Genomic DNA, 25,424 nt, shown 5'->3' on the forward strand with positions numbered 1-25,424 from the left:
ATCATAATCGGCCCGATTTTCGTGAAAAAGTGTATGATCGGTGATCGGCGATCATTGTCTCTTGTTGCCGATACCGATCACCTGCTTCTCATTTCGCAGCCTGGCTGTGCAGCTGGTCTCCTCTTTCCTTCACTCTGCGCAAACGCGCAACAACAAATCCTAAGCGATGTGAAACTATAACGCACTGAGTGAATGGGGAAGTTTGTGTGTTGCGGCGGAAAATTGAAGCAGGTCAAAATGCATCAACACAACGAAGCTAATACGACATAAAAACAGTGCCATACTTGACGGAGTTTGGCTACATCGAGGCTCACTGCAGTAAAAATGACATACGGAGGATCAGATAGCAGGTAAAGCAGCGCACAGCTACAAACACTCACCCGGATTAGCATGACGGTCAGAAAGTGTTGAGAAAATAAATTTAAAATAAGCTAGTTTTAAAACTTAACATGTCTTGATTCAAATGGCCTAATTGTGGTTTTGAAATTAGTAATGTATTCTGGCTCTTTGTTATTTTACTTGTAGTTACAGCAGATGGTTTGCTAGGATCGTTTGAACTGCCTTTTGTCTGTGTGGGAAAACAATACAGTGGAAGTTGTAGCTTTTCACACTCATCTGTGAAAGGCCGTAAACACAGCAGGGGTTTCTGGCTTGAGAGAGGGTCAGAGATAGTTCCTGGTTGGATGAGCAAAGATACGCCTTATTTGAATAAATTAAATACAAGATAAAACTTTCTACACAGAAGTAACAAATCAGATTTTGCGCTTGCAACTTCTCCAAAGACGTCTTTGCTTTTTGTTTGTCGTTTCCATCTTTTGTCTTTTTCTCTCTCAGGTAAATTCATGTGTTGTTTGTGTTCTGAGGTTTCTGATGTTATGTGATGTGTTTGTCTGGTCATAGTATGCATCTGTCTTGAATAAATGCTGATTATTGTGACGCTATTATCTCTGCGTGATCTCAGTCTTTGCGTACAGCATTTTTCTGAACCCGGGCATAGAGAGGATATAACGAGTCAAAAGGTTTTTTAAAGTTCAAGAATTTTTCCTCTCTTTACAAAAGCTAAACAAATAACCCGCAAAATTATTTAAGTCTTCGAGCTGCGATGTAAGACGCTGGTTCTGCTCTCGCTGTTGAACCGCTGCTATGCTACAGGTAGTAATATTTGACAGACAGAGCTTCGCTTCTGCTCCACCTGGTAGTGACTCTCACACCGAACCTCTGCTTAAAGCTGCAGCATCTAACTTAAAAAAATACATTTTACATACGTATTAAAAATTTCGCTGTCCTAACATGAGACAGATAATCTCTAAAACAATAATCGATCTCCTCCCTGATCTGCATAATTACTCCGCTCAGTCAGAAACAGCCACTCAGAACTAGCAGTAATCAGCTAGCCGCCATGCTATCAGGAAGTTTTCATTCAGTAACTCTGGATTGTTTATTGTAATGGAACCTGTATTTGGCTTTGAATGTTAAGTTTTATACTTGAATTTTTTGGCAATGTTGAGAGGTTTTATTTTGGCTCTTTGTATTATTTAGCCTCTTCAGAGCCTTCATATGTTATCAGTCTGTTATATTATCAATAGCAGTACAATTTGCACAATGCCTGTTTTGTTTAGTTTTCTTCTTGGAAAAAGTTATTAAAGACAAGTTTTTGTCTAAATTAAGGTGAATTCATGGTTCCTTTTTCCACATAATGTAACCGGTAGTGTTTATGATAAAAAATAAATAAATGATAATTATGTGATCGGTATCGGTGATCGGCCCTCATGGGTGATCGGTATCGGTATCGGCAGGAAAAAACCTGATCGGCACATTTCTAGTGTCTATGGCCTGAGCACCCACCCACAGCAACTTCCCAGCACCAAAAGGATGCAAATGGTGCAAAAAGGATTATTCTATTCTACTTCGGACAGGAGATGCCGCGAAAAGGCTTTTTGGATCTATGAACTGTTCACCTACTGCTGACGTACTTCCGTTTCCACCGTTTCCACAAGCCGCATGGAAAATACCAGAGATTTCTTTAGCAGGAGCTAAACCAGGATCTCTAAGGAGCTATGTTTACAACAACGGACACGTTTCTCTTGGGATGCTACCTTGGAATCTGTGTAACAAAGTTTACACCTGCTGCGAAGCAACACCGGATTACATCGACTGCATTGCCTGCAGGGGTCAGAGGGCGACCCCAGGTTACAGAGTCTAGAAGGACAACCCAGACTGTGACAACTTGCTTCAGGAGAGGAGTTTCAACATCACACATCGGACGAGAGGATGACAGGAGACAACACTGTGCAACGCCATAGTGCCAGGAGACTGGCACTATGGCAGTCACATAGTGGGTGATGGCACCCATAGCGGGTGCCATCACCCACTATGGCGGGTGATGGCAGATTGGTGCTTCCTGTGTGGAAATGGAGCTTACATGGTCATGCCACGATATTGGGGAGGACTGTGTGCTTTGGTCCCCCTAATCAGCCCGATTGCATTCATCAGGAAAGGACGTCACGTTCCAACTGCCCGCTCCAAGCGTGCAGTTATGCCAGAGGTCAAAAGATGGCGAGACCTCACAACGGACACCGGAGTTCCTTGGGAATTCAGGATTTGGAACGACAGGAGAAAAACTCATGCAAGGCCTATTTCCAGGGACTGGAGTAGGAGACATTTGAGACCACATCGAGATCAACAGATATGGATTACTGCAACTGATCAACAGCACACACCAGCTGGCCAACGGCACTGTGAGAGCTGACTGACTGAGAAACATGGTTTTGCAAAATCATGTTGTACTGGACCTGCTCACAGCCTCTCGGGGTGGTGTCTGCAAAATCATTGGCTCAGCGTGCTGCACTTTCAATCCTGACGAAACAGGAACTGGTAAAACTATTTCAAACGCTCTACATGAGCTGGAGGAACTTTAAACATTACGTGGAAAGTGGAATGCATGGATCATTTTCTTTTAATTGTCTTTCTTGGCTCACTTCTGGACCATGGTGGAATTTGCTGTTGAAGCTTGTAACACCAATTCTGACTGCTGATTCTTTTTTGCCTGTTCACAAGTTGCATTATTCCATGCCTTCAAAGTTTGATACTTAAGACATTTAACACTGCTGTGATCAGCTATCAGCTGGTGAAAATAACCTATGAACCAAATGAAGACGACTTGTTTGAAATTTCTGATGATGAAGTTCTGTAATCAATAAACAGATTAATTCATTTACTGAATGATTCCTACACTGAAAATGTGAAAACAAGTGGTGTTTGTGATGAGAAAACTGCATTTGATTATTTTTCTGTTTCTTTTATCTTACATTTTTCATTTATTTTATTGGTTCTTTTCTTTTCTATTCTTAGCTTTTGAATAGTTTACACACATGGTAAAATGATAAAAAGGGGGGAATGTTAGAGCTTATTTGTATTATCATTTTTATTATTATTTTAGTTTATTATTCAGTCTAATGTTAATCAGTAGTGACGTGCTGTGCTAAAACTTTTTGCTTGCTGTGTTGAATATCTGTGTTCCTGAGAACTGATTGTTCCCTCCTGCACCCTTGGGAGAAATCGCTCTCAAGGGAAAGGGCTGGATGACCTATGTGTTAGATAGAGCTTGCCATCTGTCTTTGCTGTTTATCTTTTCTCACTTTTGTTTTCCCAAATATCAGGCCTGCTCTAGCAGAGAGAAGGCAGAACACTCTGTGAACGACTCGGAGGAGCAGTTTGCTGAGTCTTCTCCTGTTGCAAAAGTTTGGCCATAAAATTCATACAAGTTGTCTGAGGTTAAGTAGGTTTGGGAAAATACTTATCAATAACCAATAAACATGTTGGAAAAAAAACAATTTCAAGATCTTAGGGTAGAGGTTTTTTGTGGGGATGGACACATTTTATCTTAATCCCATGAAGAAAACACAAGTCAGATGTGTTTATAAATATCATGGTGCATGTATGCATAAGACGTCCTCTTTACATTTCCACCTGCACCCTCATGTATCCATGCTGAGAACCTGCCCTGGCTGACATACCAGCTTCCTTCAACTCTTCATTAAAAGAGAAAACAATTATGAGACTTGCTTCTCAGTCAAGGAATCCAAGTCAAGCTCAAATAATTAGGGCACAAGTCTAGTGGAGTCTGAAATCTTTAAATTTTGCGACTTAAGTGAGATTTGAGTCAGGGTCTCAAAATCAAGTTGCCATCTGTGGTATTAAGAATTTTAATATCCAACTTCAAAGCGTATTAAGAATCTATGTATTAGTATAAAATATGTTTTTTTTATTTTACTTTAAAAATCAGATACTGATTTTTACCATAAAAAAAATCAGTATCTGATTTTTTTACCTTAAAAATCAGATACTGATACTTTATTTATAAAGGGCTAATTTATAAAGGGTCATTGCAGAAATCCCAAATCGAAGCTAGCAACTAGCAAAGTTTTCCTAATGAATTAATTATTTTTAACAGAAGACCCCTTTTTCTGACACATTATCCTCTCCGATGCATGGCCTGTTTTTGAGAAATATGGCTGAAAATAACATGCCAAAAATTAATTGAATGTATCTGAAGAACTACAGAGTTTATTTTAATTGTTTTGGTATCAAAACAAAGGCAAGACCCCAGAGAATATGTTACAGCTCCAAAAACCACCATCTGTTACTGAGGAAAGTAAATTAATGATACACAGCAGAAATTAAGAAAAAAAAATCTATTTCTGCCTAAAAAAACAGTACAATATATGAAGATTCCTTTCAAAGCATGCAGGTGAAATCCAAAACATGTAGTAAACAATAGTACACAATCTGACCTTTTACTGTGCTAAGTTTCATTAAAAAAAGTTAATCATGAGGTTCTGTTTCAATCATTTATTCTTATCATATAATAAATTATTATCATAGAAAAGTAATTACATTTAATAATTGTTTTTGGGGGTTCCTTTGAAAAATCCACACTGCATTCATTCATAAAAAGAGAAAAAATAGACAAATTGTAATAGACTGAAAATGGAACAGATTAACTCACAATAACATTTTAAATAGAATTATATAACATTGAAAATGCAAATAGCAATTAAAACTCATTTGTCAAAATGATATAATCACAGGAAAAAACTAATATATCTCACAATTACATTACAATAACAATGCGCTCTGCGCGTAAAATCATGCAATTCTCCATTCAGACATTCAAAATTACGCTGGGCAGTTTCTTGGGAACCCATTGGCCAATTTTGATGATTGACATGGTTTCCATTTTCTGTAGGGGGAACAGATATTATCAGGCAGCTGAAATATCAATTTTCTCTTCTTCTCTCCCCATAACTTTGGGAAATAAAAAGCAACTGTTTCCAAATTCTCAAAAATTATGTGTGATAGCATATGAGACATTTCCTTAATCCAGTAATCTGTCACATTTTACATTAGAACGGGATTTACCAAAAGTTTACACTCTGATCGTTTCAGGAAGTCTTTATTTTTGTGCCCTGCTATCGGCCAGCTTCCCTCCTCCTTCATCAGAAATGAAAAATGATAAATACACACTACGTGTTGGAAACCTGTGTTTGTTGACTGACTTTTATTTGTCAAGCTTATGAGACAAATGCTAAAAAAAAGATTGATTCACTTCTCATTTAAAATAACACAACAGCGTAAAAAGACCTCCACACAGGACCTCGTTAATTTACGTATGTATTTTTATTTTGATAGCTGCCAATTAAACTGAAGGTTACACATTGACATGATTATATGAGTAGTTTTTACCGAGAAATCGATCAGAAGCGCTGTGAAAATGGTCAGATTCACCGGATCCACTTCTCTGGGTGCAATGCACGCTCCCGACACAGGGGGAACAGATTTTCACAGGGGAACAGAATTTCTCACAAGACCGGTCCTCTCACAACAGAGGCGAAAAGTACTAACAGTCTAAAGTTAGCAAATACATGCTGCAAAATACAAGTGATTAAATCTGAAATGAGCTGAATTACAAACCTGCACAAACGGAGCACTAACAAACTAGCCCACTTTGATTTGTTTTGGAGCAATATGGTGAACTCTGGATGACCTAAAAAAATAATTTTTAATATCTCAGAAACCAAAACTGCACAAACAAAAATTTTAACGACACAAATCTGCCCAAATGGAGCACTAACCATTCAGACTATTTGCTGGATTTTTTTGACGTGGGTCAGGTGTCAGCTTCACATAGCTGGGTTAGCTAGGGACCAGTCCCTATATATTTAAAGCTGGGGGGCAGAGAGGGGCTGCGGCAGTTGGATGCAATATCGCAACACCATGAGTGAAACAATGACTGGGGTAGCCTACTATATAAAGTACTCGGGGACCAGTTCTTTTTTATTACACGTACACATTTGTAGAATACGGAACAAATCGCGTCCTGTTTCGGTTTGTTGAGATGCTTTACCAAGGCCGAGAAAGAGTCGCACGCTGTTAGACAAAGGGCCCATAGTAAAGAGTTACATTTTTGATTCCATTAGACACTGTATGTACAATGTACACTGAGGTACATTCCTCAGAGAAAAAGAAACTTATCAGGCCACAGAGACATGGTGTGATTTCAGGGAGTGTCTTCAGTCCATATAATCAGCTACCCACCTTCTTCTCCTCAGACGCTGCACAGACTTTTTAGAAACTCTTCTCGGATGTAATGGTAAAGCCTCTCCTTTCAGTGCTGAAAGTTAATAAAATAAATAAAGTCTGAATGCTTTTCTTGGCTGATTTTATGCTCCGTGTGTCAATACAAATTATGATTCATCGATTGAGATTCTCGTTCTCAACAGGTTCAATACGGGACGCTACATTTAACAGAGAAATATGCGACGGTTCCATCAGGGCCGTCCAGAGACCACTAAAGGGGCAGGTGCTCAACAACAAAAAAGGGCACATCTAACCGCATTCTAGGACAGAATATTAACAAAACCACTCAGCTTTCAGTTTAATAAACAATGATAAATTACAAAATTGTGCAATATACAATCAAAGCTAACAAACATCTCTACAAAGAGCATAACACTATGCCTATGTAAGATATTTTATTAGTAATTTCTTTCAGCAGGTCTATTTTGTTATAGGAAAGTATTGCAATATTCAAACCCGCAATGTAGCAAGATATGTAAATCAGAGCTAAACCACCAGACTAATCAGAAAGATTAGCTCACAGCTAAACACCGGTAGCAACTGGAACCGAGAGCTCACGCTATCCAGGACTTAGCAGTTCAACTGGAGCGAACACACGACGTTAGACAACATTAGACAAGGACCCGACGAGGAACACAGACAACAGGTGGGTTTAAATACACATGGGGTAATTAAGGGAATGAGACACACCTGGGAAACAATCAACGGGGAAGACGCAGAGACAGACTCACAGGGAACAGGACTACACAGAAAAACTAACAAATAAACACACAGAAACACGGATCGTAACAAAAAGATTCCTGATGTATGCAAATAAAAGTTTGTTTGGTAAAAATGAGTTATTTAATTTAAAAAAAGTCCTTTAAACAAAACATTTTTAAGGAATCATTACAATTCCAAAAGTTTTGATTACAATTTTATTTTACTTAACTGAGGTTAGTTTTTTTTTCATTGAATAATTGGGAAACACATTTAACTTAATACTCTACGAACCAGACCCTAAACTTACTTAAAGTCTGGATTGAGTTCATTAATCACACTTTTATTACATACATTATATCTATCATGGTAATTCAGGGTGAGTCATTTTTAATTCTAAATTAATATCCTTGTTGGACTTTTATTTAAGTGCTATTCTCCTTCAAGATACATTTACCTAACACTGGAATAAATGTAATGTTAATGTTATGCAATGCTGAATCGATAGATAAGAACAGTTTTCCTCAACTGGCTGTCCCCTCCCGCTCAGTAGTTCTTCAGAGAAAGGCAGACGCAGAGGCCTGCCAGTGTCTGTTGTATGTCATTACCGCTCTGCTTAATCCGATACTCTGTGCTGAAGCAGAAACGATATTTCAACGTTTTCCGTCATCTGACAAGTAGGAAGTCTACTCTACTTTCTTCACCAAAAACGCTTTATATATTTATATATATATAAAAAAAAAAAATTCCCTTCTCACCCTCCGCGGGTGGTCTCTTTCATCCTCTGAGCTCGGGTCCTCTACCAGAGGCCTGGGAGCTTGAGGGTTCTGCGCAGTATCTTGGCTGTGCCTAGAACTGCACATTTCTGGACTGAGATGTCTGATGTTGTTCCTGGGATCTGTTTGAGCCACTGCTCCAGTTTGGGGGTGACTGCCCCGAGGGCCCCTATGACCACAGGCACCACTGTGGTCTTCACCTTCCAGGCCTTCTCCAGTTCCTCTCTGAGGCCCTGGTATTTCTCCAGTTTCTCATGCTCCTTTTTCCTGATGTTGTGGTCACTTGGTATTGCTACATCCACCACAACGGCTTTCCTCTGTTCTTTATCCACCACCACAATGTCCGGTTGGTTCGCCATTACCATCTTGTCTGTTTGGATCTGGAAGTCCCACAGGATCTTAGCTCGGTCATTCTCCACCACCTTTGGGGGTGTTCCCCACTTTGACCTCGGGGCTTCCAGTCCATATTCGGCACAGATGTTCCTGTACACTATGCCCGCCACTTGGTTATGTCGTTCCATGTATGCTTTCCCTGCCAGCATCTTGCACCCTGCTGTTATGTGCTGGACTGTCTCAGAGGCCTCCTTGCACAACCTACACCTTGGGTCTTGTCTGGTGTGGTAGATCTGAGCCTCTATTGCTCTGGTGTTTAGTGCCTGTTCCTGGGCGGCCAGGATGAGGGCCTCTGTGCTGTCCTTGAGTCCAGCTTTCTCCAGCCATTGGTAGGATTTCCTGATATCAGCCACTTCAGTTATTTGTCGGTGGTACATCCCATGTAAGGGCTTGTCTTCCCATGATGGTTCCTCCAGCACCTCGTCCTCTGTTCCCCATTGTCTGAGACATTCGCTGAGCACATCGTCCATTGAGGCTTTGTCCTTGATGTATTTATGGATCTTGGATGTTTCATCCTGGACAGTGGCTCTCACACTCACTAGTCCTCTGCCTCCTTCCTTACGGCTTGTGTACAGTCTCAGGGTGCTGGATTTGGGGTGGAACCCTCCATGCATGGTTAGCAGCTTCCGAGTCTTAACGTCCGTGGCCTTTATCTCTTCCATTGGCCAGCTAATTATTCCGGCAGGGTATCTGATTACTGGTAAGGCATAGCTGTTTATTGCACGGATCTTGTTCTTGCCATTGAGCTGGCTTCTCAGGACTTGCCTTATTCGTTGGAGGTATTTGGCTGTGGCTCCTTTCCTTGTGACCTCATCGAGGTTGCCATTTGCTTGTGGTATTCCCAGGTACTTGTAGCTGTGCTCTATGTCTGCTATTGTTCCCTCTGGGAACAATAGCAATAGCAATAGTATTGTTCTGGGAACAATACGGCAAAAGGGCTCCTCCCTTTTGCCGTAGCATTTGTGTTGTACCTCGTCAATCTCAAGTTGTGATAGCAGTTGCCGTTTGCGGATGTTGGAACACTGAGCTACTAGTTGTTTGGCAGTCATTGTAGACTGTGGGTGTCGAAGTAACCATTCCACCCTCAGTCTTTGCATGTAACCCCTCTGACTAGGGTTACTTGAGTAGTAGCATTCCAACAGATCCATGTTTTCGTCTCTCGCCCATTTCCGTCTTGTTCCAGTAGCCCATTTTTCATCAAGGTGCTCTGGTTCCCCAGCACCTGACGCAGACCTTGTTTGGCCGGGCGACGTCTGAGCCGGCATGTTATGCGTATCAATGTCTCTCATGGTATGGGGTAGGCTATATAGCTCCAAGGGTCTTGCCTAAGGACCCACACTGCATAGCTCAATTGCACTGTTGTAACTCGCCCCAGCCCGGATTCGAACCCCGGTCTCCCGGGTGGTAGACTGGTGTCTTACCCACTGAGCTATACAGTCAGCTATATATATATATATATATATATATATATATATATATATATATATATATATATATATATATATATATATATATATATATATATATATATATATATATATATATATATATATATATATATATATATATATATATATATATATATATATATAATTCACCAAAAACGTTTTTTTAATTCACCAAAAACTGTTCTGTAATCTGGAACGTTCGCTACGTTGAGCTCCAGTTAGCCGCCTTATCTCACTGTGAGAGGCAAATGCGTCATGCGTCACGGGCAAAAGGTCAAAGGTAACAAGGTGACTGACTTATTATGTTATACAAAAAAAGAAACAAAAGCAAAGAATTTTAGTACATGTTTTTATGTGTCAGTAGAGGGCTTAGGAAATAATAATACAAAAAAAATTTACCAAAAGGGCACTTTGGGGGCAAAGAGCAAAAGGGGCAGGTGCTCAAGCACCCCCAGGCCCCCCTCTGCACGTGCCTGGGTTCCATATTTTACGGGATGTATTTGTGTGAAGACTTTCTCGGTTGTGAACTTAAATAACGGACTGACACTTAACAGACATTTTGCGCATCAATACTGTTGGGTTAAACTAATCATTGTTTTATCATTTTATTTGAGTGTTTTATCTACATGTGTTCAGTTACCTAACTGACTCTGACCAGTTATCTATAATGTAATTTCCTACTCATGGGGTTGATCTGTTTTGTTATCTCAGCATTGTTCTACTGAAAAGGGTCATCACAATAAAAGCCAGTTCCCAAGCAGAGGAGAGTAGAGCTCACCAATCTTTGATCCTGAGCGGATTGGAGGTTGTGGATCTCTCCCTTTGCAAAGGAAGCCATAAAACCTCATTGGTTTTGTGTCTGGTTCTTTACAGGTTTTGTGCGAAACATAAAAACCCCAACAAATACCGCTGCCTTTGAGCCAGACCTGCCCTGTGTGCTACAGTCCAGATCTCAGAATCACGTTAATGCAGACAAGTCATTTGTCATTTACAATAAGTTTTTTAAGATCAAAATAAGTCAAAAATTCAGAAAAGTTTTCAGTTTTCACTCCAGAATAATAAACTTTTAAAAATCTGATCAACATTTACTAATATGCATCTTTCAAATGAGCCCTGCAGTTGTTGATATGACTATAACTTGCTCATTTTTCTGTTATTTTATTTAAGAATTCTGTAAATATCATTAGAAAAAAGTTAGTGTTAAAAAAGTGAAGTTAAGTGAATATTCAATTGCATATGATATGTGTAACCCAGGTTAAAATAGCCTCTTCATAAAGATAATAGTAAATTAGATAAATAGGACATAAATAAATAGGGAATTAATTGAAATAGCCTCTTCATAAAAATAATAGGAAATTAGATAAATAGGAAATAAATAGGAGAATAAATAGGGAATTAATCGATCTTAAAATTGTTATATATATATATATATATATATATATATATATATATATATATATATATATATATATATATATATGAAGAGCAAAAATTAGAGACATTAAAATTGCTGTATTTTGATTTTTTAAAATATATTTTAATTGATTAAAGGAACTGTATAAACCAGTTTTGCTTTGTCAGCGAACTCTTATTCTGAAGGGTTACATTTCTGTATAACCCATGTGACTAGTTCAGCCAATCGGGTTGCTGCGTTCTCTGACGTGAGAGAGAGGAGAAGCAGAGCGTGTAAAGCAAGCAGAGAGCGCAGAAGCAAACGGGATTGTGCTGGAAAGAAAAGACAGATAAGAGAAATTGACCACTCGTAGCTGACTTACTGTCTAAGATGAGTTTTTGTTTTGTTTAATTTTTTTTAGAAGGAGCTTTTCGCATAATTTTTTTTCCCTCACCCTGACTGCGTTCGGGATCATCTTTTGTGTGATCATCTGGACTTGGCTTTTTTTGTTGTTGTTTGTTTTGTTTTGTTTGTGTTCGGCTGGGATTTGGACTAAGGAGTGTCGGATCATCGCTGAATTGGATCTTCCTAAGGAGAATGAGATGGCGAGACAACCCGGGAGCTTAATGACCATCAAGTAGGAGCTACGCCTTCTGCTGGACATTGCCAACCCCGCAACTTGGTATGACCTGCCTATGTTGTCGTGGGTATTAGCAGTGGGTCACTGAAACAGAATTAACTGTTGGATCATCGGAAGAAACAAGACATCAATCTGAAGCACAGTTTGATCTGTCCTTGCTGAATTGTTCTGCTGTGTTGTTGTTTTGCTGTTATTGTTTTTTCTTTTAATTCCTTAAGGGAAACACCCTTAAGGAATTTATCTAGTTAATACTATAGATAAATAGTATTAACTAGAACTTAAATAGAACTATAACCTAGGTAAAATAAATAGTATCCTTAATTTAGATTTATAAAATACTCTGAAAGAAACTGGAAACTATTTTTTTTATTTGTGTCATTGTGTGTTAATTGTGTAACATTGTTGTTGTTTATTCTTTTATTGTTCTTTAGACAAATAATAAGCCGGCTGTTTTAACTTAATTTTCTTTGGTCTGTGGTCATTAATTCAAACTACACTTCTCACTACTCCAGTAGCCAAACCTAGCTCTGGTCTTATTACGAGTTTATTAACAGTAAACACATAGCGAGTGTTACAGAAAGTGGTGAGCGAGCCAGCCAGGAGTAGGAAATAGAAGTATAAAATTTATTTCTGACCCTGATCAAAAAAAAAATAAACAAAAAAAAGCCAAGTTCAGCAAGAACAGAAAATATGGAAATAGTCAACAGAGAAAACGTCAAGGTCCCGAACTCGTTCATTGTCAGCGGTATTGCCGGTACGGAGGCTGACGAGGATGTGTTAGATTTCCTGAACAGGTATGGGAAGATAAAGAGAATCCTAAAAATAGATGACTCGCACTCCTCTTACCACCAAAATGCCATTGTGGAGTATGAGAGTGGAACTGCCTTGACAGCACTTGAACCCTTACTCCCTTACATGTTTGAGAGCTCAAACAAAGTATCTTCTCAAATCAGAGCCCTGTCCAGTGAGTATGTTTCTGATGTCACAGACAGAGCCACCCACCGTTTTTTCTGTGAACTCCAAGAAATTGCTAAATTAGGTGGAAAATCCTTTGAAGCTGTCCTGCATGAGCATCTGTCCAAATGCTCTCAATCAGTCACAGGCAGCTCTGAGACACCTGAAACTGAGAGTTTTACTCTCGAAACACAAAGTGACTTAATGAACCCAGTTGCCAGACCAAACCAAGAAAATTACTAACTTTTTCAAAGTAAAAATGCAGAGCAGTCTAAAACTACTCTAAGCAGCTCTGACTCTGACTCAGTTAATCAACCTCAACTCAATCTAGCCTCCAACTTATCACAGAACCTTGTCATTCACCCTGAGGTGCAAAAGGCAATTGTAGAGCATATAGTGCGAAGTGAAGCCCCAGTCTCACAGGTGAGTGCCTCTTTTTGTCTGAGGCAGTTTTCAGGCAAATTACCTTGTCCTAGTTACGAGGCTGATTTTGATACATGGCGCAACAGTGTTGAGCTCCTACTTAAGGATCCAGATGTGTCTGTCTTGCAATGCTCAAGAAATATTTTAGACAGTCTGATGCCACCTGCATCCAATGTGGTAAAACCATTGGGCCCTACAGCATTACCATCAGCTTATCTTGAACTGTTAAATTCAGCTTTTGGCACAGTAGAAGATGGTGATGAGCTTTTTGCCAAATTTCTTAACACCCTCCAAGACTCTGGTGAAAAACCATCACATTACCTTCATCGGTTGCAGACAGTCCTCTCTAAAGCTTTGAGCAGAGGCGGAGCAGACCCCACTGAAGCAGACCAACACCTTCTGCGTCAGTTCTGCCATGGATGTTGGGACAATGCCTTACTAGCAGAGCTCCAGCTTGAAAGAAAAAGAAATGACCCCCCTTCATTCACTGAGCTGCTGTTGCAGTTGAGAATTGAAGAAGACAAGCATAGTGCAAAAGAGAGTAGAATGAAAAAACACTTTGCTGTTGCTAGACCAAAAGTAGCCTCCCACACTATTACTGCAACTTGTCGAGAAAAGTCGAGATCAGCCCACTTCCCCATGCTGGAGATTTTAGTTTAATAATAACAATGAATAAAGTTATATTTAAAACTAATTACACAGGTGACATCAAGACCCAACAGTAGAGTCAGACGGTAATAAAATTAATCTGGTTGTGTGTGTTGTTATAGTGTCCTGCAAACTTTGCTTTAATTCTACTTTTTTCTATATAATCATAAAAAATCATAGTCAGGCAGAAAGAGAGTTATGCAACAGGAAGTTTCCAGCCTGCAGTGATTAAAAATAGTTCAGACTGCTCATTTTGAGCATTAAAGGTTTGAGGAACAATCTAAACATTTTGAGTAATTGGATAAAACCCAGAGTAAAATACTTAAATTAATAATGATAACTTATGATTAAACCAATAATTAATATTGGTTTAAGCAGTGGTTGATGTTGGTTTGATTATAAGAATATTTGCACTTACTCTTAAACTTATGGAAGTACTTACAGGTGAAACAAGTAACTTTAACATGGTGTCAAATAATTAGAATAATGGATTATTCTTGGTTTCTTTTCAGAAATGTCTGTAATAACTCACATTATGATTATAATAAGAGTAACTAATAAGTAAAGGTTATTATAAAATTACAAATGAATGCTAAATCAAAGAAACTAAAAGGTTATACATGTGATTTTGACATTGAACTTGAAATGATGTAAAATGTGTAACTGTAACTAAAGGTCACTGATGTTGTGTTGGAGGTAGATGGTAGGTGAAGGGTCAAGGAGAGCAGAGGTAATCAAGACATAAGGTCATTAGAACAGACATCATGTCTCCAAGATGGTGATGGATATGAGATCATCTGTCCAAGCAGTCAGTATGGGAAGTAACAGGAAGTGAAACTGTGTAAGATGCACATAGGAAACAGGTGCAGATGGAAGAAGAAGAACTGAGAGTGCAACTCGGAAAGAAAGAGGGTTAACTAAAGGTTTTTGTTAACCAAGGAAAATGTTGACGAGAGGAAAGTTGTGTGGGCCCGGGGTCAGTGACAAGTAGGAGATGGAAAAAGTAAAAGATAAGGGAAATGAACAGATGCAGAAGGAATAAAAAGTAACAACACAGAAGGATCGGGGTTCTTTGTTCCGCAGCGTTCGAGTTGAGCAGATCGAGAAGCAGAGTCAGATGAGGCCTGAGTGATGACACCCCGGGATGACTGCTCGCTGCCAGTGAAAGGGACAAGATCCGTTTACCCAAAACCCGGGACTCTGATTCGACTGTGGCCTCACGCTCAACCCAAAGGATTACATCGATGCTGCAGTGGACATGGGGAATATACCAAGATCTTTCGTGGATAAAGAACTGAGTTCAGAGAGGATTCTCACCAGTTCAACTTTGGATTTATTCTGAAAGGATTCTGCCAAGACAAAGACAGGACTCCATCCATGGACGTTAAAGTTTCTGCTGCCAAAATCGTCTCTGCATCTGGGTTTGAGTATTACTGCCTCCCCCCAAAGCCTCTATTTAGATTAAGACACAGCGTAGGGTTAGAAGTAGGAGTAATTTTTGATGATTCTTAAAAGTTTTAATTTCTTATAATTTTTATTAAAATGCTGTATGTCCTTTTCCCCTGCTAAAGCTTGCTAATAAAATACTAAAGTCTAATTTGAAGTTGTGGACAGTTAAATTAATTGAGTCATCTAGATTTAATTTCTCTGATCATTGTACAATCAATGTTTATGGTCCTAGTAACTTATGGTGGCTTCGTACGTTCTTTAGTTCAGATAAATAATGTCCCTGGGACTTATTCCTAGTCGCTAAAATTATCCAAGTCGGTTACCAAGTGCACGTTAATAATTAGGAGATGAGCTACCGTGAACAGGTGTGGTTCATGAGTTCGGACATTGGCGGGGCTACTCCGATGTCTGGGCTATGAACTGAAGCGGGGCATAACGTCTGGATGAAGGTAGTTAGAACTTGGACGAATCATCTCCGCTGCCAGCTTAAATAAAAGTTCTCTAAATTCTTATCTGTGGTAATACCCGGGAATTGGAGTCTTTTCGGACCCGTGAGACGGAGAGCTGGCCAGTAGTCAGTCTACTAGAGTTGGGAGGAGTTAAGGGCGTGACTGATTATTGAGATTTAACAAACTTCTGACCTTTTTGAACCCACAGTGCAAGACAATCTCACTGAGATGCAAACCCAGATAACTCAGATGTAGAGTCAGCTGACAAGAGTGAAACCCCAAAAGGTAGTTCAACCTCTGGTTCCCCAAAGTGATCTGATCGCAGAACTAAAAGCACAAATTACTGAGCTGCAGAGCCATTTGGCTAAACTAAAACCACCAAATAACATTAATAAAAATGCTAGTGCACCTAAAGCTAAGACACAAACTAAGCCTAGAGCACCTGAACAAACCGCGACAGTCCAAACTGTAAAGAGTAGGCCAAAGCCTTGGTATTGCTTTCGATGTGGCGAAGATGGCCATATTGTTTCAGCTTGCTCCAATGAATCAAATCAGTCCCTTGTAGCTGATAAGAGGAAACAGCTAAAGCAAAGCAGTTACTTTGGGACGAACAGAACAAACAAACACAGTCTTTAAACTAGAGGAAGCGCTCATTGCGGGACAAATGGGTGCTGTTAGTGAAACCAGTCCCACTAAACATTCAAGAAAAAACAGAAAACAGTTCCATCACAACAAATCAGCCAAAGTGAAGTTACCCAAAGGCCTAATTGGAGCCAAGTACACTGCTGAGGTGCTAATTAATGGACAGGCTTGTAATTGCCTTCTTGATACCGGGTCACAAGTGACAACCATATCACAGTCGTTTTATGACAGTTATCTCTCACATTTGGAGATCCATTCCATACACGACCTTCTTGAAGTTGAAGCCGCAAATGGTCAGAATATTCCATATTCAGGCTATATTTGTATTGATATCACATTCACAAAAAACAGTTTTGGACATGAATTTATCGTGTCTTCTCTTGCGTTGATTGTTCCCAACACGCGCTCCAGTGTCCAATCTTCTGTCTTGATTGGTACTAATACCCTTGATCTTCTCTTTGAAAGTTTTTCTCTCACTAACACAGATTCCAGTACCCTTCCTTATAATTACAGAGTGGTGCTGAGCGTGTTACAAAAGAGACACAGGCAGAAAGAGACCAGCAATCTTGGTCTTGTCAGACTGTCAGGAAATGAGCCTGAAATCATTCCTGCAGGCCAAAGTAAAGTCTTGGAGGGGTCAGTTCATGTGAATGTTGACACTCCAGATAAGTGGATTATAGTTGAGTCCCCCAATACATCGTCCTTACCAGGTGGTGTTTTGGTTACTAACTGTTTACTCACCCTTCCTGAGAACCGATCACAAAAGCTTCCTGTGGTCCTGCGGAATGAAAGTAAACATGACATAGTTATTCCTAGAAACAGCGTCATTGCTATGCAGGAGATTTTGTCCCATTCTCATATCTCTGGTGAATCAAACCAAACTTCTAGTCCACAGCCTGCTGAGCTTAATTTAAACTTTGCAGATTCCCCAGTACCTGCTGAATGGAAAGAGCGAATTATGCAGAAGTTGAATGCTATGCCAGAGGTTTTTGCGCAGCATGATACTGATTTTGGATGTACTAATAAAGTAAAGCACCAGATCAAACTGAGTGATCAGACCTCTTTTAAACACAGGCCTCGCCCAATACGACCACAAGACGTCGATGCTGTACGTCGTCATTTGCAGGAACTGTTAGAGGCAGGGGTAATCCGTGAATCTGAGTCAGCTTTTTCCTCACCCATTGTGGTAGTAAGGAAGAAAAATGGAGATGTACGACTTTGCGTCGATTATCGAAAGCTAAACCAGAACACAATCAAAGATGCTTACGCACTTCCTAATCTGGAAGAAACTTTTTCAGCCCTTAGTGGGTCAAAATGGTTTTCAGTCCTGGACCTCAAAAGTGGTTATTACCAAGTGGAAGTTGAGGAGGCAGATAAGCACAAGAGAGCCTTTGTGTGCCCACTGGGATTTATCGAGTTCAACCGTATGCCACAGGGTGTAACTAACGCTCCCAGCACGTTTCAACGGCTGATGGAGAGGTGTATGGGTGACATAAACCTTAAGGAAGTCTTGGTCTTTTTTGACGACTTTATAGTTTTTTCAGAAACCCTTGAACAACATGAAACACGTCTTCTCAATGTGCTCAGTCGTCTCCAAGAATATGGTCTAAAACTATCACTTGAGAAGTGTAAGTTTTTGCAGACATCTGTGAGGTATTTGGGGCACATAGTCTCTCAGCGTGGTGTTGAAACAGACCCTGAAAAGGTTGCTGCTTTAACAACTTGGCCAAGTCCTACAAACCTAAAAGAACTCCGTTCCTTCCTAGGTTTTGCAGGGTATTATAGACGGTTTATTGAAGATTTTTCTAAAATTGTTAAACCCCTTACTAACTTAACTGCAGGATATCCCCCTCTGCGCAAGAAAAGTAGCTTTCAGCTAAACCGTGACCAGTATTTTCAGCCAAAATCTCCTTTTGGGGAGAGATGGACAGAGAACTGTCAACAAGCATTTGAAACAATAATACACAAACTAACTACTGCTCCGGTGTTAGGCTTTGCCGATCCCAAGTTGCAGTATTTATTACATACAGATGCCAGTACAACTGTACTAGGGGCAGCTCTGTATCAGGAGCAAGAGGGAGAGATGCGTGTTATCGCATACGCGAGCAGAGGCTTATCGAGAAGTGAAAGCCGGTACCCTGCTCACAAACTTGAGTTTCTTGCCCTCAAGTGGGCGGTAACAGAAAAGTTTTGTGACTACTTGTATGGCAGTCCTTTCACAGTGATAACTGACAGCAATCCTCTGACTTATATATTAACCACTGCTAAGTTAGATGCAACAAGTTATCGCTGGTTATCTGCTTTATCGTCATTTGAGTTTCAGCTTCGGTATAGAGCTGGAAAACAATACGGATGCAGATGGTTTGTCTCGCTGTCCACATCCTGAACCAGTAAATGATATCGTCTCCCTGAAAGAACAGGAGCGAATCCGCCAATTTGTACAACATCACTTACCTGGCACAAATCCTTTTACTCATGTTCCTTCTCATGCTGTAAATGCAATCTGTGAAAAACATCTAGTATTTCAGTCTTTTGATGCAGATCTTTATGATCTTACCTGTCCCCTTGTAACATATCTGTCTATAACTGCTAATGCGGTCCCTGACAGTTTTGATCAGTGCAGCGTTGTTCCTTTCATCCCAAGCATGTCAGAAGAAGAATTGAGTCAAAGTCAAAGAAGCGATCCTGCTATCAATGAAATCATACATCAGCTGGAAACAGGTGAAACACCATCTCCTGTGGTGCGAAAAGAAATTCCACAACTTTCCATCTTTCTGCGTGAGCTGAACAAACTTGAGCTGCAGAATGGGATTTTGTATAGAAAAAGGCAAGTAGGTGAAGAAATCCAGAATCAACTTATTCTCCCTGAAAGCCTCAGATCTATGGTGTTGAAAATCCTCCATGATGACATGGGTCATCTCGGCTTTGACCGAACCCTTGATTTGATCCGAACCAGATTTTTCTGGCCAAAAATGGCCTCAGATATTGATAAAAAAATCAAAACCTGTAGCCGGTGTGTTTGCAGAAAGACCCTGCCAGAGAAGGCAGCACCTCTAGTAAACATTCAAGTAACCAGACCTCTTGAGTTACTGTGCATTGACTTTTTGACAATCGAACCAGATTGCAGCAATACTAAAGATGTCCTTGTTATCACTGATTTCTTTATAAAGTATGCTGTAGCAATTCCTACACCGAATCAAAAGGCTCGTACTGTAGCCAAAGTCCTGTGGGAAAACTTTATCATCCACTATGGCTTCCCAGAAAAATTGTACAGCGATCAAGGTGCAGACTTTGAATCAAAAACTATTAAGAGCTATGTAACCTAGCCGGAATACAGAAAGTCAGAACATCACCCTACCACCCCAGGGGAAACCCAGTAGAGAGGTTTAATAGAACCTTATTAAACATGCTAGGTACACTCACCGATGAGAACAAAAAACATTGGCGTGACTTTGTGAAGCCCCTTGTACATGCGTACAACTGTACCAAACATGAAAGTACTGGGTTTACACCATACGAGTTAATGTTTGGTAGGCAGCCGAGATTATCCATAGACCTTGCTTTTAATGTTACTTTGAGTCATCGCCAGCAACAGTCCCACTCGCAGTATGTCCAAGCTCTCAAATCTCACCTTCGAGAGAGTTACCAACTGGCTAGTAAAAATGCTGCTAAAGTGGCTGAACGGAACAAAATCAGATATGACCGACATGTAACTGAATCTGTCTTGGATGTCGGTGATCGTGTTGGTAAGGAATGTTAGGATTAGGGGTAAACACAAATGATCAGACAGGTGGGAATCCGTTGTCCATGTAGTTGTAAATCAAAAAGACAACTTACCTGTATACACAGTTAAACCTGAGAACCAGGATGGTCCGATCAGAACTCTCCACAGAGACCTTTTGTTACCTTGCGGGTTCTTGCCAGCTGTCTCTGAAAATCCTGCTGTGGTCTGGGAGAAACCCAGCCGCCCAAACACACACCAATACCACACTACCGATCATGATGAACCTGAAATTGAGTACAACTCAGAGGAGGAAGACAACTATCCTTTGTATAACACTCCCGGCCCTCTGCAAGAAATTTCTAGGGTGGTTGAGGAATACAAGGTTGTCTTTCCTTCTAAAACTTATCTGAAACCTGTTGTTGAGCAGACTAAATCAGACCATACTCATGTCCCAGAACGTAACACATTACCTGATAATGTTCCAGCGGACAACAATATAAAGAAAATGGACAACTTACCTGAAATGGATAACTCGATGGAAAAACTGAGTGTATCTGCACCTAAAATAGTCAGGTTACCAGAAACTCACCCTGATGAGATGGACAATGCTTCAGACCTTAGTCAAGCTAATGCTGTGGAAATGACTCAGACTGAAGGGAATTAGACCGAACCTATGACCAATGAGGACAAAGGACATGACCCTAAGACAGGGCAAGCTGCTAAAAGACCTTCTCGACAGAAAACAAAACCAAAATTCTTAACCTACCCGAAATTAGGGAACCCTCTTGTCAGTGTAGTTCAATACTTGTTCCAAAGTTTAAGTGAAGCTGTCACAAGTTTTATTGAAATCCCTGAGATCCAGTTAGTCTAACTTGGATAGTATGCAAAAGGGACTTGCATAGATTTAAGTGGGGAGGGTGTAACCCAGGTTAAAATAGCCTCTTCATAAAAATAATAGTAACTTAGATAAATAGGACATAAATAAATAGGAGAATAAATAGGGAATTAATCGATCTTAAAATTGTTAAATATATATATATTTAACAATTTATATTTTATATATATATATATATATATATATAAAAAGAGCAACAATTAGAGACATTAAAATTGCTGTATTTTGATTTTTTAAAATATATTTTAATTGATTAGAGGAACTGTATAAACCAATTTTGCTTTGTCAGCGAACTCTCTTATTCTGAAGGGTTACATTTATGTATAACCCATGTGACTAGTTCAGCCAATCGGGTTGCTGCGTTCTCTGACGTGAGAGAGAGGAGAAGCAGAGAGTGTAAAGCAAGCAGAGAGCGCAGAAGCAAACGGGATTGTGCTGGAAAGAAAAGACAGATAAGAGAAATTGACCACTCGTAGCTGACTTACTGTCTAAGATGAGTTTTTGTTTTGTTTTATTTTTTTAGAAGGAGCTTTTCGCATAATTTTTTTTTCCTCACCCTGACTGCGTTCGGGATCATCTTTTGTGTGATCATCTGGACTTGGCTTTTTTTTGTTGTTGTTTGTTTTGTTTTGTTTGTGTTTGGCTGGGATTTGGACTAAAGAGTCTCGGATCATCGCTGAATTGGATCTTCCTAAGGAGTCTCGGATCATCACTGAATTGGATCTTCCTAAGGAGAACAAGATGGCGAGCCAACCTGGGAGCTTAATGACCATCAAGTAGGAGCTACGCCTCCTGCTGGACATTGCCAACTCCGCAACTTGGTATGACCTGCCTATGTTGTCGTGGGTATTAGCAGTGGGTCACTGAAACAGAATTAACTGTTGGATCATCGGAAGAAACAAGACATCAATCTGAAGCACAGTTGATCTGTCCTTTCTGAATTGTTCTGCTGTGTTGTTGTTTTGCTGTTATTGTTTTTTCTTTTAATTCCTTAAGGGAAACACCCTTAAGGAATTTATCTAGTTAATACTATAGATAAATAGTATTAACTAGAACTTAAATAGAACTATAACCTAGGTAAAATAAATAGTATCCTTAATTTAGATTTATAAAATACTCTGAAAGAAACTGGAAACTATTTTTTTTATTTGTGTCATTGTGTGTTAATTGTGTAACATTGTTGTTGTTTATTCTTTTATTGTTCTTTAGACAAATAATAAGCCGGCTGTTTTAACTTAATTTTCTTTGGTCTGTGGTCATTAATTCAAACTACACGTCTCACTACTCCAGTAGCCGAACCTAGCTCTGGTCTTATTACAAGTTTATTAACTGTAAACACATAGCGAGTATTGCATATGGATGTTTCAAATGAACCAAAAGACATGCTTAAGATCGCTGAAATTAAAATAAAGCAAAAGTAAAACAGAATGGCTTGCTGAAATGTGTTTAAATATATTGCTGTTCTATGTAGAGAACGTCCGCCAAGGTCGGCCCCCCTACATTTTTAACACACCAAATCTGGCCCCCTTTGCAAAAAGTTTGGACACCCCTGGTTTAGAGCATGTCCATGATTATTTTTATTTTAAAATAACATACCATATTTTCCGGACTATTTTGCGGACCATACTATAAGCCACAACCACAGTTTTTTTTTTTTTTTTTACTGTGAACGTACATATATAAGCCGCATGGGGCTATAAGCCGCTGGTGTCTCTGACTCTCTTGGTTTTCCACAAAAATTTGTTGGACTTATTAAGGACGCAGCCCTCTGTCTGCAACCTCAAACCATGGATTACATGTAGCGGCACTATGTATTAAAAGATTGTTACACGTACACAGTATCCCTCTGTACCATCAGATCAATAGTCCTCAACTTAAAAGCTGCATCATATGAACTTCTTATGGTTTCAATGATGAGGGGGTATGAGTTTGAAAACATTTCTCTGTTGTGCCTGTTGTTAGCATGTGCTTGTTCTAAATGAATAATTCAAAGTGTGGCAAAAAAGCAGCGGCTTAGAGTCCGAAAAATACGGTATATAAAAAACTACCATCAAAATGTTATTGAGCTTTTGTACTTTTCAAAGGGCTGTTTTCATGTCTGTCAGGCTAAGATTCTGTTTCTGATTCATTGCAGGTAATGACAGTTTATTGTTTCAGCTGCATCCAGAAAAATAAGATGTATTAAACCTGAAATGGCTTGACTTGTTTGCACAGGAATAAAAACCTTGATAACATGAATTACCTTATGTTGGATCTGGTCCTGCATCTGGACCTGGATTTTGTCCCACATCTGGTCCAGGATTTTGTCCTGCACCTGGTCCAGGATTTTGTCCTGCTTCTGGTCCTGGATTTTGTCCGGCATCTGATCCTGGACCTGGATTTTGTCCTGCATCTGGTCCAGGATTTTGTCCTGCACCTGGTCCAGGATTTTGTCCTGCACCTGGTCCAGGATTTTGTCCTGCACCTGGTCCAGGATTTTGTCCTGCATTTGATCTAGCATCTGGTCCTGTATTTTGTTCTGCACCTGGTCCTACATTTTGTCCTGCATCTGGTCCTGGATTTTGTCCTGCACCTGGTCCTGGATTGTGTCCTGCACCTGGTCCTAGATTTTGTCCTTCACCTTGTCCAGGATTTTGTCCTGCATCTGGTCCTAGATTTTGTCCTGCATCTAGTCTTACATTTTGTCCTGCATCTGCTCCTCCACCTGGTCCAGGATTTTGTCCTGCATCTGGTCCTGAATTTTCTCCTGCACCTGGTCCAGGATTTTGTCCTGCATCTGGTCCTGAATTTTCTCCTGTACCTGGTCCTAGATCTGGTCCTACATTTTGTCCTGCACCTGGTCCAGGATTTTGTCCTGCGTTTGATGTAGCATCTGGTCCTGGATCTGGTCCTACATTTTGTCCTGCACCTGGTCCTAGATCTGGTCCTACATTTTGTCCTGCATCTTGTCTTGATCCTTGTCTTGCGTCAGCCTGTTGTTTTTTTATTGTTGGTCCTACCTACAAAAGAGAAATGAAAACCAGTCATATACTTCACCTTAGCATAGATGTATAACAACAACAGTTAGAAACACACAATAATAGACACACAATAATACCTTAAGTATTTTTGGTAAAAAACAAAAAAACAAAAAAAAACATCAAAAACAACAACATAAAAATAAGATATATTTATACTTTTCACTTTTTCCATGGCTGCTTCCACATCTGAGCCAACACGAGATGTGATGGGACAGTAGACGTTGAGGTGCTTCTTCTCCTTAATTCCCTTTTCCTTGAGCTTTAACACAATTTGTTCCAACAAAACTTTATCTGCCCCAAACGTTTTGCCTGTAGTCATGTGTTCTACCTAAATACAGAGTGAAACAACCAAAATAAAATTTACATATAAAATGATGTCAACAACTGGATTTCCATGAAAAAAAGTTACTGATCTCCCCACACATGTGGGCCAACCCTGCTAGTTTACACCTGTTACCTGATGCCTCTTCATCTTATCTTCCACACTTTGGTTTACACTGTGGATAGTTCCCATCTTGTGACTTCCTGGCACAAATAAATACACAATAACATTTATCCATTCATCCACCCAAATGTTTTTGGAAGTAGCACAGGTTCTTTGAATTACACTATGCACTACTTCATGTTAGATGTAACTTTGGAAAGAAAATACTGAATTTAAATGTTTGGAAAGGAAAACTACATTAATGATACTTGAATTAATGATACTTGAATTTATGATCTAAAAATCTAATATGGATTCTCATTGTAACCCACAAGAAGGGTTACATTAAATACCTTTAATAGTAGATGGCCAGTTAAGTTAATTTACTTCACTAAAACCAACACTACAAAAGTATAAGGAATTTGGGCCTGATCAGGAGATTCTAAATTTGGGGGAGCCTCTGTGTGAATGACAGAGGAGAGCAGACAATGTATATAAAAAAGTAGAATTTAATAAAAAACAGTAGAATTTAATATAAACAACATTTGCGGATCCACATTGTACAAATAAACAAAAATTGCAAGCTTTTTAAAAACAAAAAAAAATATATAAAAAATAACCCAGTCTTTTTAATGTCTATAAAATGTTCTTTCAAGGTTTGTTTAGTCTTTCCGTACTAATGGGAAAAGAAGTAAATTTACATAGGACAAATACAACATACACAATAATAATGATATAAAGTTTACAATACAAATTAACTTTTTATTAAATTTGAACAGTTATTAGGTATTTTTAGCTATTTTTTAGC

At 39.5% G+C, this 25,424-nt stretch overlaps 1 protein-coding gene across 1 annotated transcript in view; it reads right to left on the reverse strand.

Annotated features, from left to right (window-relative positions):
* The window catches only part of LOC148160497 (uncharacterized), a 133,552-nt gene extending 108,846 nt beyond the window's left edge, over positions 1–24,706 (reverse strand). Inside the window, exons 1-2 of the mRNA XM_088003862.1 lie at positions 24,650–24,706; positions 24,326–24,520 (exon numbers count right to left, since the gene is read on the reverse strand). Coding sequence (XP_087859988.1) covers positions 24,326–24,520; positions 24,650–24,706 — 252 coding nt within the window. The remainder of the gene's footprint in view (positions 1–24,325; positions 24,521–24,649) is intronic.
* Between the last annotated feature and the right edge of the window lie 718 nt (positions 24,707–25,424).

The sequence above is a fragment of the Poecilia mexicana genome, unplaced genomic scaffold (assembly GCF_051168715.1).
Source record: "Poecilia mexicana isolate PSO_F unplaced genomic scaffold, ASM5116871v1 scaffold_2, whole genome shotgun sequence".
NCBI lineage: Eukaryota > Metazoa > Chordata > Actinopteri > Cyprinodontiformes > Poeciliidae > Poecilia > Poecilia mexicana.